The 15911-nt window shown below is 34.8% G+C and overlaps 1 protein-coding gene across 3 annotated transcripts in view; it reads right to left on the reverse strand.

Moving 5' to 3' along the window:
• PTPN4 (protein tyrosine phosphatase non-receptor type 4) overlaps nt 1-15911 on the reverse strand; it is a 117148-nt gene that overhangs the window by 60325 nt on the left and 40912 nt on the right. For all 3 annotated transcript variants that reach the window (XM_087712155.1, XM_087712147.1, XM_087712150.1), the window contains exons 2-3: nt 10235-10389; nt 3929-4036 (exon numbers count right to left, since the gene is read on the reverse strand). In XM_087712155.1, coding sequence (XP_087568281.1) covers nt 3929-4036; nt 10235-10372 — 246 coding nt within the window. In that variant the 5' untranslated portion in view covers nt 10373-10389. The remainder of the gene's footprint in view (nt 1-3928; nt 4037-10234; nt 10390-15911) is intronic.

Below are 15911 nucleotides of genomic sequence, written 5' to 3' on the forward strand. Positions count from 1 at the left end.
ATTATACGCCCCTCAGAGAGGGTTCGCAATTTGGGGGTCCTCCTGGATCCCCAGCTGACTTTAGAACACCATTTGTCGGCTGTGACCAGGGGGACCTTTGCCCAGGTTCGCCTGGTGCACCAATTGCGACCCTACCTGGATCGGGAGGCCCTTCAGATAGTCACTCACGCCCTTGTGACCTCAAGACCGGATTACTGTAACGCGCTCTACATGGGGCTGCCCTTGAAGAGTGTTCAAAGTCTTCAGCTAGTTCAGAACGCAGCCGCGCGAGCGATCGTGGGTGCACCCAGGTACACCCACGTTACACCTATCCTCCGCGAGCTGCACTGGCTACCCATTGGTCTCCAGACACGCTTCAAGGTGCTAGTCGTTACTTATAAAGCCCTGCATGGCATCGGACCTGGGTACCTGAGAAACCGCCTCCTGCCAATTACCTCCCAAAGACCGATTCGATCTCACAGGCTTGGCCTTCTCCGGGTTCCATCAGCCAGCCAATGTCGGCTGGCAATCCCCCAGGGGAGAGCCTTCTCTGTTGCTGCACCGGCCCTCTGGAATGAGCTCCCCGTGGAGATCCGGACCCTTACTACCCTCCCGGCCTTCCGTAAAGCTACCAAGTCCTGGCTGTTCCGACAGGCTGGGGGCTGTTGAAATATCCAGCCCCGCCTCAATTGTGAATGTTGTGCATTTTTAAATTCTTTGTATTGTCTTATTTATTTCCCTTTCCCTGTTTATTGTGACCGCCCGGAGTTCTTTGGGAGTGGCGGCATACAAAACTAATAAACAACAACAAACAAGAACAACTGTGTTTTAAGCTTACTATCCTACAGCTTTGGGGGATGGGAGGCCAAAAATTTAAATGTCCCCTAATCTATACATCAAAACATTTTAAACCCAAAATTATTCTATAAAACAACAGTTGAAATCAATGTCAGGCAAGCAGATGGAAAAATCCAAAGAACAATATTATTTCAGTTTATCTCTAAGTATATCATTTTTAATAAAGAATCCCATTTAATTCCAAAGAAATTTATTTTCATTATCAGTTTTAATTTCTGGATTAATTAAGTATATTTTAATTTTTTTTAATTCATCATATTCATCTGGAAACACCTGTAATGAACATGTCATGTTGGCTTTCCTTTCAACCCCCAAATTTGACAAGAAACCAATTTGGGATAAATTGATTTTAGATGTGCACCCTGGTGATTAGAAAGAACAAAAGGCCACATGCATCCTGTTTAAAATAGTTCTATTTTCTTTAGGAAATTACGCTTGCCTAATTTTGCTTCTCTCAGTACTATGAGCCAGTGGGTGTGTTACTAATTTATGTATGCAATATTTTATGAGTGCTTTTCTAGTCAAATGATTTCTAGAACTCATTCACTGTAGTCTCAATCATCAGATTTGACATTCATGGAATGTACAATCACTATGATTTCATTTTTATAAAAATCAACAAACAAAACTGCTGTCCTTTGCTAAGTAACTTTATGGTATAATACACACACACACATACCAAAAAGATACTATTTTAACATATGATTCTTGGAAGAATTAAAAAAATTACCAATATTACATTAACAAAAATGAGCTAATATGATGGAGAAAGTTACAGGAAAAATGTTATTTGGGTTAAAAGAAACTGTGATGAAAATACGACAGTATATATCAATATATAAGATAAATATTAAAAATACCAAGAATAATTAGTGGAGAATTTTTTATTTTAAAATCAAGCTGGTTAGCTTTGTTAAAACTATTTGGTAATAATGCAAACCCTTGAGTTAATGAATTTCAGTTTAGCAAACTTTGGAGGAAACAGAAACCATCTGTCTTTATAATTTTATGCATTCATAAACTCTCATTTTACATAAAACAGGCATGTATAACATTCTATTCAGATATAATAGATGCTCAGCTAAATTGATTATACTGTCCTAAGTCTACTCACACTATTTAATAAACTTTATATTAGATTTTGGTGTTATTGTTGTTGTTATACACATACTTTTTGGGGATGGGATTTTTTTTGTTACAAATTACTCTCTGTTTCCTTTTTAATAGTAAATTAAATCAAGCAAGAAAACTGGCAAGACAGAGACAAGAACAAAATTTAATTATATATGTTTAGAAAGGGAAAAGAAGGGCCCACTATGAGAGTGGTTACAATATTTACAACATTCTTACCTAAGTGTCTTCATTATTATAAAAAGATGGAGTAAGAGCACACCTCTGGAAGTGCCCATTATGATTGCTATATAATAGCAATATATGAGCCATCTATAACAGCGGTTCTCAACCTGTGGGTTGGGACCCCTTTGGGGGTCGAACGGCCCTTTCACAGGGGTCGCCTAAGACCTTCGGAAAACACATATTTTTGAAAAAATATGGATAATAATTTTATGGTTGGGGGTCACCACAACATAAGGAACTGTATTAAAGGGTTGCGGCATTAGGAAGGTTGAGACCCACTGATCTATAAGAATTATCTTAGGCTATAAAACTAGCCTATCAAGTTAATTAATGAAATATTTATTTTAATAAACTCAAAAAGAATAAATATTCCTCATGAGCTACAGTAATTAACAGCAAACTATAGTTCTGATTTCAGAATAAATGATGGTGTCCTAACTGTCTCAGGACACATAGTTTAAGAACTGCTATGGGTGCCATGAAAAAAATAATGAGACATTAAGATCTAAGAACATTTGGGGGTATCTGGTACAATATAAGATACAAACAGTGATTTGTGAAAATACTTATCATTATAAAAATAATTACCTTGAATTTCTGTTCATTTTTTGCTTATTCTCATTACACTCTTTTTTCTGTTAATGTGAGCACTTTGGCTATGATTTTATCATGATTTAGAAAACTCGTTTCATGGTTATTTGCATTTTGGATTAATATCTATTATCTCAAATATTCATTTTCTTTTAATAGCAGGGTATTAGTCTATTATTATTCAATTCTGAATTTAATTATAGATTCTGATTAGACCAGTATTAATAGATATCTATTCATTTCTGTATTTCTTACTCTATTCTTAGATGAAATTAAAAGCAATGATACATGATTTTAGCACAGGAAAAAGTCTGAATGAACAAAGGATTGCATTTTATTTTCCTGTTGCAGTCTGCCATATGTACTCACAAAGGAACTTTATGTTTAATAAAGATATTACACAGACCTCAGGAGCAAAAATAACAGTAAAAGGAAGAATTTATATAATCTCTGTTAACTTCTTGAATTAGAATATGCAACCTTTGTTTTTTCTCAGTCACTGAAATATCACTGAAAGGTAGAATATTGTTCTACCTTTCTCTATCCTGGAGTGTTAACAAAGTGTTAGAGGCAAACTGGTTAGATAAACGTGAAAAAATATCAAGAGATATGTATTCCATAATCTCTAAAAGAAGCTGTTGAAAGATCAATGTTTGGATCCTATAAACTTTGATAATTAGTGACCAGCCTCCAATATTTTTCTAAAGTCCCTAGAATAAACAGTAGCAGAAAACACTAGGCATTCTTTGGTAGAGCTAATTGAGATTCTTTCTAATATCAATTCACATCCGCCTTAAGAGCTGAAATATTTCTGATAACTGCATAGCCTACGCCAAGAACTAGACAAGATAAGAATTTTCGTGATTTTCATTTTCCCCTCAGTGGCACCTGTTACAATTTAAATGGGCCAAAGAACTTAGGAATTTACAGAGAAAATAAACTGGAGATATTTATATTGCACCAGAAAACAAATGTCCAGATTTATTTTATTTTAAGGTGAAAAGAAGTGAAACTTGACCAATATATTGCTCATAATAATTTTTCTACAGTATATGCAATCTCAGATGTGTTATGTGTTATGATTAATAAAACAAAATATCAAATGCCAAGAGAAGAGAAAATGGGAAGATATAGTATAGCTTACAGGGTTATCAGCAGAATCATCAGCCACTTGTAAACCAAAATAGTCTCTCTCAGTCAAATCAAGATGTTTGAAAACTACATCCAGCAGAACTTGCCCCTGATCATGTTTCTGTAGAAAGAAAAAATAACAAAAATAGTTTACAGATAAAACTAAAATTTCAACCAAAACTTAAAGTTCTGCTAGTAATAACTTCCACTAGCCCTAAATAGAAATTTAGGAATAAAGAGATCTCTTTCAAACATTTAGCAAACCAAGCCAAACATATACCTAAATAGAATACACAAATATAAACATGCTCATCATCATTCAACTCTTGCTCATACATTTTTGCAATAGAATTTCAAGAAAAAATAAATAAAAATCTTACGTATACATTTTCATTTATGTATTAAAAAACGAAAAGGGGTAAAGATACAAATGGCATCCTTTTAAAAAAAAAAAAAATTCTTGTCATCCCAGTGACTGAATTTGAACAGAGGAATTTTTTTTCATTTTTCATTGATTCTGAGATTATAGGATCATCTTTTCCTGGTCTAATGAAACAACTGTTAAACATTTAATAAGAAGTTAATACTGGTTGAACTACACATCAATGTTTTAAATATTGATTCTCTGCAAAGTATAATTGAATATAGTTGCACGTGTCAAAATGGTTGTATGTCAATGTGCATTTCCGAGTTAAATGACATCATTGTAGACTTAGAACTTGTAGAACATTTTCAACAGTCTGCCCTGCCTATGAGAATATAAACTTGTCTCTTCCTTTTATATCTGACAGGTATGCTGTTTAACCACACCTTTATTTCCTTTGTTCCTTTTAGACTCTGTACTTGTACCTTATTTCATTACATCTTTCACACTTTGACCTGCTGACCAATTTATACTTAATTTACTTTCTGTGCATATTAAAATTGAATATCCACTAACTCAGTAGTTCTTGAACTGTTTTGATCCAATTATTCCATTTCTCAGTCTTAAATGATGTTATTACTGCCAGAAGAAAGCAGACTCTTATTTTATAAAGTATCTCAACAATTCCAAACTGGATCATCGACTCACAAACAAGCTATTACAAAGTGCTCCATTAGCCCCAAATATAGCCAAATTACCCTCACCGGGAGTAATTACCCTCAGTTTAAGAACACTGCACTAAATGATGAAGCTTTTTACATGAAAGTACAAGAACACACTGTTTTCCATTCCCACATTTTTAGTTCTATGGAATATTTCTACACGACTTGGGGAAAAAAACATCTTTACCTTTATGAGCCTAAATCACAGAACTTGCTTATGATCAGTAGCAAAGACCAAATACTTAACAAATGACAGAAATAGGTAAAAATTACTGCTTGTTATAACTGGCATGTTTTTACACACACTGGGAATACACTGGGAAATAATATAACAAAATTAGAATCAGATTTTGATTTAGAAAAACCAACAGTTTTGCACTATGTTAATACTGAATCCTGTTGTAATATTTTATTTTATAGTGAATTCAAGTAACATTCATTTATCACTGAAAACATATGATTGTTAGTAAATATTATGCTGTGTTATAATTTGCTTTTTGGGGAAACGAAGAGATACCTATTTCAATTTTTAAGTGTACAAAAGTAGTAATTTTTAAAAAAAGCTTTAATATGTATATTCTTATCTTAACTTCATTTGATTTGGAGCAATAGTGAGATATTTAATTCAGCAAAGTTCCATTTTCAAGTATAGCTGGAGAATTCTGTCAACTTTTGGAGAAAATGGCTATATTACTGTATGTATTGCAAAGGTTATAAAAAGATCATGGGGAAATCACTTTAGGTTGCAACGACAGTTCTCCATATGAATACACACACCCTGTCAATTTCAACCCACAAAAATTCAAAACTAAGTGGTAGACAAGAGTGGGAGGAACAGAAGGACCTAGGTAATATTAGCATCACTTCCACCCAAACAGGAAGGCTCTTGTTGGTTTAATCCAACAAATGCCACAGACAACTCACATCTTCATATATTCCATAAATACTTCCCAGACGGTCTCAAAACTGAACCACACCTTCCCTTTGTGTGCTTCTAAGTAGATGAGCCATGTAAATATCAGTGTATATGTGTAGGTTTTCAGAACACAGGTGTAATTTCCTTCTGTACATATTATCAAAAAAGAAAACAAACTGGCTCATCTTATTGCAGTGATCTTAACATATTAAGAAATGTAAAACATGCTGTTATATACAGTGTAATCCTCATGTCTTAAAAATGTCTTAAATGTCTTTAACCAGCATAATATAACCAAGTAAGTAAAAGAGGAAAAAGATGGGGGGGGGGGGAAACAAGACATATTGACTACTAATAGCCCAAGAAAGTAATAAACATTCACTAGTGAAAAACTAAAAAACAGATTGGTGGTCTAGAATTATGAAACATCACCCTCCCCAAAACACTCTCTCTCACTCATTCTCTCTCTCTCTCTCTCTCTCTCTCACACACACACACACACACCTTTTCTATACATTATCAATTTAAAGGTGCAACTCTAACTAAAAGCTCTTCTGGTGATTTCCACCCAACACGCAATAAATATATGCATGTGGCATACTTATAAATGTGCATAACATTGTATGCATAAGCGTGTATGTGTGTACTCCCAGAATCACATTCTCCACCCCAAAAAGGTAGTTAAATAATTTTTTTTTTCTTCCTAGCACATATTCTCCCAACTGCAGGATCCCCCCTTTTCTTCCAGATCAAACTAATGCTGATCCATTGTTTGTGACTGGAATTGAACAACTGGCTTATCATTTGAGCTTGATGTTGTGGGCTGAGACAATGAATTCTCAAAGTCACCCAAACCAGCTTTCATGCTTAATGAGAGACTAGAATTCCCAATATCCTGCTTTCTAATCTGCTTCCTCAACCACTAGGCCAAATTGACTCTCTTGTAAAATAAGACATCATATTATTTTATTTTTGGTTAAAAAAAAAAAGTATTCTACTTATAAAAAATGTGCCCACCATATATCAATCATTCTCTTGCATACAAGTAAACCAGTGTTAGATATATACAGTATACCATAGAAGGGAGTAGTACAACCCCTCACATTTTGTAAATATATAAGTATATCTTTTCATGTGACAACACTGAAGAAATGACACTTGTCTACAATGTAAAGTACCGAGTATACAGCTTGTATAAAATCGGCTGTCCCCTCAAAATAACGCAAACTGCTGGCAACAAAAGTGAGTACACCCCTAAGTGAGAATGTCCAAATGCGGCCCAAGTAGCCGTTTTCCCTCCCTGGTGTCATGTGACACATTAGTGTTACAAGGTCTCCGGTGTGAAGGGGGAGCAGGTGTGTTAAATTTGGTGTCATCACTCTCACTCTCTCAAACTGGTTACTGGAAGTTTAACATGGCACCTCATGGCAATGAACTCTTTGATTTCTGGAACCATGCTTTGTGGTCCGATGAGACCAAGATAAACTTATTTGGTTCAGATGGTGTCAAGCGTGGTGTCAAGCGTGGTGGCGGCAACCAGGTGAGGAGTACAAAGACAAGTGTGTCTTGCCTACAGTCAAGCATGGTGGTGGGAATGTCATGGTCTGGGGCTGCCGGCACTAGGGAGCTACAGTTCATTGAGGGAACCATTAATGCCAACATGTACTGTGACAGACTGAAGCAGAGCATGATCCCCTTCCTCCGAGACTGGGCCGCAGGGGATTATTCCAAAATGATAACGCCCACAAACACAACTCCTAAATGACCACTGCCTTGCTAAAGAAGCTGAGGGTGAAGGTGATGGACTGGCCAAGCATGTCTCCAGACCTAAACTCTATTGAGCATCTATGGGGCATCCTGAAACAGAAGGCAGAGGTTCTTAAGGTATCTAACATCCACCAGCTCCGTGATGTCATCATGGAAAAGGACTCCAGTGGCAACCTGTGAAGCTCTGGTGAACTCTATGCACAAGAAGGTTAAAGCAGTGCTGGAAAATAATGGTGGCCACACAAAATAGTGACACTTTGGACCCCATTTGGACATTATCACTTAGGGGTGTACTCACTTTTATTGCCAGCAGTTTAGACATTAATGGCTGTTTGTTGCATTATTTTGAGGGGACAGCACATTTACACTGTCATACAAATTGTATACTTAGTACTTTACACTGTAGCCAAGTGTAATTTTTTCAGTGTTGTCACATGAAAAGATATACTTAAATATTTACAAAAATGTGGGGGTGTGTGTACTCACTTCTGTGATATACTGTACAACATGCACATATCCACCACTTTCCTTTCATCAAAAACAAGAAAAAGTAACTTTGTTGAAATAGATGAAGAGAAGATTATGTTAAATATGAGAAAGGCCAAATGAAATGAATGGAAATGTGAAAGAGAAGAGATAACTAGTTAGGACAGGCAAGAAAAAGGACAGAAAGCTTGCTTGTGTGTTTCAGAAAGGATTAAAATGCATGAGCAACAGGGATAAGCTCCACATCTCCCAAGTTGCTCAGGAGACTGATCTTCAAGATCATCCTCAGCAGGGACATCTTCAGCCATCTGTACCTCCTGCTCATTCATATTTTCAACAGTTTTTTCTATTCTCAGTGAATGTCCATCACATATTATATGTGAGGGGAAAATACATAAATAAGATAAATATTGTATGTCTTCTTCCTGATCTCAGAGTTTCCTTACCTCTAATCCTTATTTTATAATTACCACTGTACCATCAAATTAATATATACTTTCAAATAGATTTTTTTATTTACATATGACAGTAAGAAAAAAGAAGCCCTTGGTTCCCCAAGAATTAATCATATAAATATTATCTGTTCTCCATAAACCAAAAATGCAATCATTATCACTGTGCATTAAAAATAGAAGCCTGAGAAAAAGAAATAACTGTTTGCCTATGTCATGTATGCTAATCTATTGTTGAACAGATTATAGATTCTATGAATTAGAAACTTTAGTTCTGGTTTTTCTTGCATATTATTCCATTTTATGAAACCATTGTTAAAAGACTAAATAAAGCCAAACTATGTTGGTTTTCATTTTGGTTCTTAAACCATCATTTGTATATGAAACTGTTCTTTTTCTTCCTAACAGGATCAGGACAGAGACATCTGATGTTAATTTACAAAAATATTCTAGAAAATCTCAGTAAAAGAGGCAAGAACAAAGGCAAAACAATGGTTATACCATATTACTTTCTTGTCATTTTTACTGAGAGATTATCAGAACAGGAATATGTATCATCAATCTTATGTGTTGGCAAGAAGACAAAAAAAGGTCTTTATTAGTCAAAGCAGTGTCCAAATTATGGAAATGTAATATTCCACTATATTCTGCACTGCTGAGACCACTTCAAGCACTGTGTTATGTTCTTGGTACAACAGCAATAACAATAGCGCTTAGACTTATATACTGCTTTAAAGTATTTTACAGTCCTCTCTAAGCAGTTTACAGTATGAGCATATTGCTCCCAACAATCTGGGTCCTCATTTTCAAATCAAATCAAATCAAACTTATATTGTCAATGCACAATATGTGTACAATGAAATTGAATGAGCCACCCTTGGTGCATCCCCCCTGAAAACACAGGATACATCTCAATAACTCAATAAATAAAAGAGAAGCCTCGGAAGGAAGGAAGGCTAAATCAACCTTGAGCCAAGTTAGGACTGAACTCCTGGCAGTGGGCAAAGTCAGCATGCAAAACTCCATTCTAACCACAGTGCCGCTGCGCCACCATGGCTCAATACTATAAGAGGAATCGGAAAAACATTAACAGATGCAAAATACATTAAACAAGAATGATGGGAAGACTAGAAACAGCCTTTGAAAGGAAACGAGGCTAAAGAAAGTAGGCATTTTTAGGGGTTTAGCCCTAAAAATGTCAAAATGGGTGAGGAATTTAAGAACACTCTTCATGTTCTTAAAAGAAAGTCATACTTTTAGGAAAACACAGTGGCTATATTCTATCATCCTAGAGAGTAGGACACAAAATAATGGCATTAAGTTACAAGCAGGCAAATTTTCTTGACTGTTAGGAAAAATTCCAAATGGTAAAGACATTTGGCTTGAAAGTAATTACCGTGAAAGCTCTCCTTTACTGGATATATTTAAACAGAGATTTGATAGCTAGCGATCAAGGATGTTTTCATTTGCTTTCCTCTACCAAGTGGAGGTCAAATTTGATGACATGAATGCCCCTCTCAATCCTATTATTCTATTTCATGTTAAATTTGTTATAAAATGGTTAAAAATGAAATATTGTATTATAGGATTGCTTCTTAAACACTGTACTTACATTAAGTCTGAATGCTTGTATAGTATTATCTAGAAGAAGAATATTGCAGACCACCTCTGCATGCTGTCTATCTCGTGCCAGCTCAGATGCTCGTACATTGTAGGTTCTGCCAGCAGGCAATCGGAAACGTCCAGTCATTACTGTCCACACAGCGTCTTTAAAAGGAAAAAAAATTAAGACTTATTATTTCTAACCTTCTCAGGTTAAAGCACAAGCATGATTAAGCAAACAGAAATACACCTTGTTTTAATGCTTAAAGCTTTATATCTACTGCAAATAAGCTGGAAAAAATGGTTCTATAATGCCTTTATAATTCTGGGCAACATATCAATTTAATAATTATTAATATGTATAAGATCAATTCTTGATTCTTAAATTGAAATTTTGTCGAAAATGATACTATTTGCTTTGTAGCAAACAGCAACAAAATCTTAGAAGTTGTACCTATTTTAAATGCAAATCCTTTTGAAACAAAATGGCACATGGAATAACTCTAATGAGTGTTTATGGACAAATCAGTTAAAATTCTTTTAACGTATTTGTCCATAAAAATAATTTAATAAAATGTAATTTATAATTAAATAAGATATTCATGTATATTAAATGTATTCAAAAAATTAATAAATGCCAAAATTCCAAATGTTAAAAAACAAAGCAAAGATTTTTTTTAAAAAAATTATAATACTCAGGCAGCAATACAAGATTTATCACTGAAGAAAAAAATGCCTCATATTTTATTTATATCATAAATTAGTCGCTTCATGCATTATGACCTTCATAAACTTCAGGATTATCATTCTTCTACCGTCATAGGATATAACAGTTAACATATCTTAACCTGTCATAAATATCATCCAATCATACCTAAAATTCTTCTGTAGAGAATTTATACAGGGTTTGTTTGATGCTACAAATCCCTTTATTACACTACATTAACTTATTGGCATGAAGAAATTAAAATTTTATCTGCAAAAAGAATGTATTATTACAAATGTAATAATTATTTTTAATAATTAAAATTATTATTTAATTATGTTTTTATACAAACCACAAGCCCCAAAAGTTATATTTCAGATATAAAACTAAGAAAATATTTACATAACTGAGGTTGGGTTTTAGTTTTCACTAATTCCAATTTAAGGCTGAACAACAGAATACTCCATGATATTGCTATTTAAACATGCACTTCAGATTACTGAAGTTATATTGCTCACTCTGTAGCATCTATTCCTATATTACAATGAAAGTTGTAACTTGTTTTTTTATTTTATTAGTTTGTCAAACATGTATGAGATAACAGGTATAAGTATGGACATGGACATGAACAAAGGGAATGAATACAAATAAATGGGGACAATAGGACAGGGACGGTAGGCACGCTGGTGCGCTTAAAGCACGCCCCCTTTACGGACTTCTTAGGAATGGAGTGAGGTCCATGATAGACAGTTTAAGGTTGAAGCTGTGAGGGTTTGAGGATGTAACAATGGAGTCAGGTAGAGCATTCCAGACGTTTGCCACTCTGTTGCTGAAGTCATATTTTCTGCAATCGAGTTTGGAGTGCTTTATCTTGAGTTTGTATCAATTGTTTGCCCATGTATTATTGTGGTTGAAGCTGAAGTAGTCATTAACAGGTAGGATGTTGCAGCAGACAATTTTGTGTGCTATGCTTAGGTCCAACCGTAGGCAGCGCAATTCCAGATTGTCCAAGCCCAAAATTTCGAGCCTGGTGGCATAAGGGATTCTATTGTGAGCAGAGGAATGGAGTACTCTTCTCATGAAATACCTCTGGACTCTTCAATCGTATTAATGTCTGATATACAGTGTGGATTCCAGGAAGACGAGCAGTATTCAAGAATTGGTCTGGCAAAGGTTTTGTATGCCCTAGTTAGCAGTACTATGTTGCTGGAAAAGAAGCTTTGCAAAATTAGGTTAACAACTCTAAATGCCTTTTTGGCAATGCTGTTACCGTGAGCTTTGGGGCTTAGATTGTTTGAGATGAGTACTCCTAGATCCTTGACAGAGTGAGGGTCATTTACAAGATTGTTTTCACCCAATTTGTATTTGGTGTTCTGATTTTTATTGCCAATGTATAGGACAGAGCATTTGTTAGTTGAGATTTGGGGTTGCCAAACACATGACCATTCTGACATATAGTCGAGGTCTCTTTGTTTTGTGTCATTTAGATTTGTAGGTGAAAGAAAAATTAATTATAAGGAGCCCAGCAGATACTGTTAAATACTATAGTTATAAATTAATATATAAGAGCCATGGGGGCGTAGTAGTTAGAATGCAGTACTGCCAGGAGTTAGATTCCTTTGATCCTGACTGGCTCAAGGTTGACTCAGCCTTCCATCCTTCCGAGGTCAGTAAAATGAGGACACAGATTGTTGGGGGCAACAGGCTGACTGTAAACCGCTTAGAGAGAGCTGTAAAGCACTGTGAAGTGGTATATAAGTCTAAGTACTATTGCTATAAGGATGGAAAACTGAAGTTTGTGATCTCTATAATACCTAGGGACATCAAAACACACCACAAGCACTTTCTTAGAAATAGAATAAGAGTTAGAAGGGACCTTGGAGGTCTTCTAGTCCAACCCCCTGCTTAGGCAGGAAACCCTACACTTCAGACAAATGGTTATCCAATCTCTTCTTAAAAACTTCCAGTGTTGGAACAACCACAATGTCTAAAGGAAAGTTGTTCCACTGGTTAATTGTTCTGTCAGGAAATTTCTCCTTACTTCTAAGTTGCTTCTCTCCTTGATTAGTTTCCACCTATTGCTTCTTGTCCTACCCTCAGGTGCTTTGGAGAATAGCTTGACTCCCTCTTCTTTGTGGAAACCCCTGAGATATTGGAACACTGCTATCATGTCACCCCTAGTCCTTCTTTTCATTAAACTAGACATTCCCAGTTCCTGCAACCGTTCTTTATGTTTTAGCCTCCAGTCAACTAATCATCTTTGTTGCTCTTCTCTGCACTCTTTCTAGAGTCTCAACATTGATTTTACACCGTGGCGACCAAAACCGGATGCAGTATTCCAAGCGTAGCCTTACCAAGGCATTATAAAGTGGTATTAACCCTTCACGTGATCTTGATTCTATCCCTCTGTTTATGCAGCCTAGAACTGTGTTGGCTTTCTTGGCAACTGCTGTACACTGCTGGCTCATATTTGAATGATTGTCCACTAGGACTCCAAGATCCCTCTCACAGTCACTACTATTGAGCAAGGTACCAGGTACTGTACTGTTTTTCTTGCCTAAATGTAAAACCTTACCTTTTATAGTTGTATACTTAATGTTATATCCAATGTTGTGTTATTTCATTCTAATTTCTACTATTAATTCATTCTTTTTCAAACTGAATTCCAGCTGCTTTGTTTCAGTTGCAGACACAGGTTTTCAGACAATTAGAGAGAAATAACAGATGCATAGTAGGAAGGTTGCAAACCACTGCTATGCTTTCCAGGGATGTTAGAAAAAAAAGAGTACACTATACTAAAATCTGTCTTTGTTGGAATTATGCCTATGAATATTAGAATGGCTGTCTAGAAAAATAAGTTAGTGTTAGAAATTCTAAGAGTGCTGTTTAATGATTGTTAGCCTACTAAGTGACAATCATGAGAAATACTGAAATTATCAGTAAGGATATATACCGTAAATGCAGAACATAATCCCTAAATAACTATCTGTTTCAAATGTTATTTTCTATTACGTTTTAAAGATTTTGAGAATTTTAAGAATTGATCTATGATTATGCATTTATATCTCATCTCTTATTTTGTACAATGCATTTTAGTTATCTGATTAAATTATGTTTCTCCATGTACCAGTGGAGTGGACAATACTGGGGAGATTGTGTTATCTCCCCCTATAGATCCATATATTATCCTAAGCCAAGAACAAAGTACATAATGGTTGGCAGAAGGAACTAACAAGAGTGCGAAACCAGTTGTATCTAGTGACTTTATAGCATGTTTTGGGGATGCTTGAAAGGTTTACAGCATAGCCAAGAAGGGAAAAATGACTGTAAATGTCTGGTAACATGAAAAAGATGTAACCGCTAGAATGTAAATATGAAGACATAGATGTCATCGACTTGAAAAATTTTCTAGAGAAGTGAACTCTGCAGAAGTAGCACATATGCTGATATTTACAGAAAACATAGAATCTAAGATCTGCACACTAGCACAACAAAACAAAACAGAGAGCTAATGTAATTTGCTTGCCATCAATCCTCAAAAATATTATATATACTGCTGATACTCTGAACTGTGACTGTAAAAAGATTGTTGTATAATCCTTGGATGCGCCAGGCAAACAATTTTAATATTCATGAAGATTTTGAAAATACATAACCATAAGCATTATGTACAAAATGTAAAAATTATATTCTTGTGCCATGTTAATTTGCTGCTTCCCTATTGAAATGCAATAGAATACTGTAAGATGACACTACAAAAGTACTTAGCATTCACAAAAGAAGGAAAACAGTTATTTTTGGAAATATAATAAGAGGTAGCAAAATAAATTATATGATAAAAGCCACAATTTGACGTTCCATCAAGTAACTATTTCAAAAACGGAAATATTTCTCAATTGTTACAAAAGAAACTCTGCTAGGGATAATTCAAATATGTGTATAATTCTTCGAATTTGTTTCTGTTTCTTGAAATGTGCTACTAACATTCAAAGATTAATTAAAGTAAATTATAGTTTTTTTAAACCAAGCTAAGATACAAATATATTTCATAACAAGTTAAACGCATGTTATAGGCAGTTTACTGTGAAGCAGAGGATATGTGATGTTTATTTAAAATGGATATGTAAAATGATGTGTTTTTCTTTCACATGATCACAGTATTAAGTATGACATAACATCAAAACACAATGTACCTTATATAAACTGTGGTTTCTATTAATAAGTTTAAAGGAATATAATTTTCCAAGTAGTTTCAAAATTCACCTGTTAAGATGGGAACATGACTTTTTATTTCATTTAAAAATCAATACATTTGAATCAAGATACATACAGCATTTAACAAACTCTATTGTGTTGTAAACTATTGAAGTAATCTGGAAAGGTTTAAGATTTTTTTTCTTGAAGAAAGGAACAAGTACTGCTGATCTCAGTTACCATGCATGCTGTCAAGAGTCAAGCACTATTATTAAACTTCATATCTCCACAGCTATTTATACTACTGTTTTGAATATGCCTTAGGAAATATTAATTTGTTTTAACAGTAACTTGTAAATCTAATCAAGCAGAGAATTCTGAAAGTTAATGGAGACTCACATGCATAAATATGGGGTTTAACACTTGTTTTTTAAGGACTTTCCATTTCTCTCTTCCTCCACATCACAAAATGAATTTTGTGTAGAATTTTCCAGTCAGAAACAAGTATTTCTATGATAAGCTGATGAAACAGCAACATCTTTCTTGCTTCTTTAGTTATCTACTACCTTGAAATTACAACTGTCATTGATCCTATTGCTACCTGAAACTGCAATATAAAATTGGAATAATCTATCGAATGCTTCTAAACTTCTACACTTCCTTCAATGATAGCTTCCTTCTATCTCTGCAGTCCTGAAGAAAATGATAGCTTAGCACCTCAATAATCAGGTACAACAATAGAAAATGACAAAATACAAAAGGATGAGTGATAATTAAAAATTAATCA

Source organism: Thamnophis sirtalis, unplaced genomic scaffold, assembly GCF_051295495.1.
Source record: "Thamnophis sirtalis isolate CommonGarterSnake01/CBP01778 unplaced genomic scaffold, rThaSir2_p1.2 scaffold_1, whole genome shotgun sequence".
NCBI classification, from domain to species: Eukaryota; Metazoa; Chordata; class Lepidosauria; order Squamata; family Natricidae; genus Thamnophis; species Thamnophis sirtalis.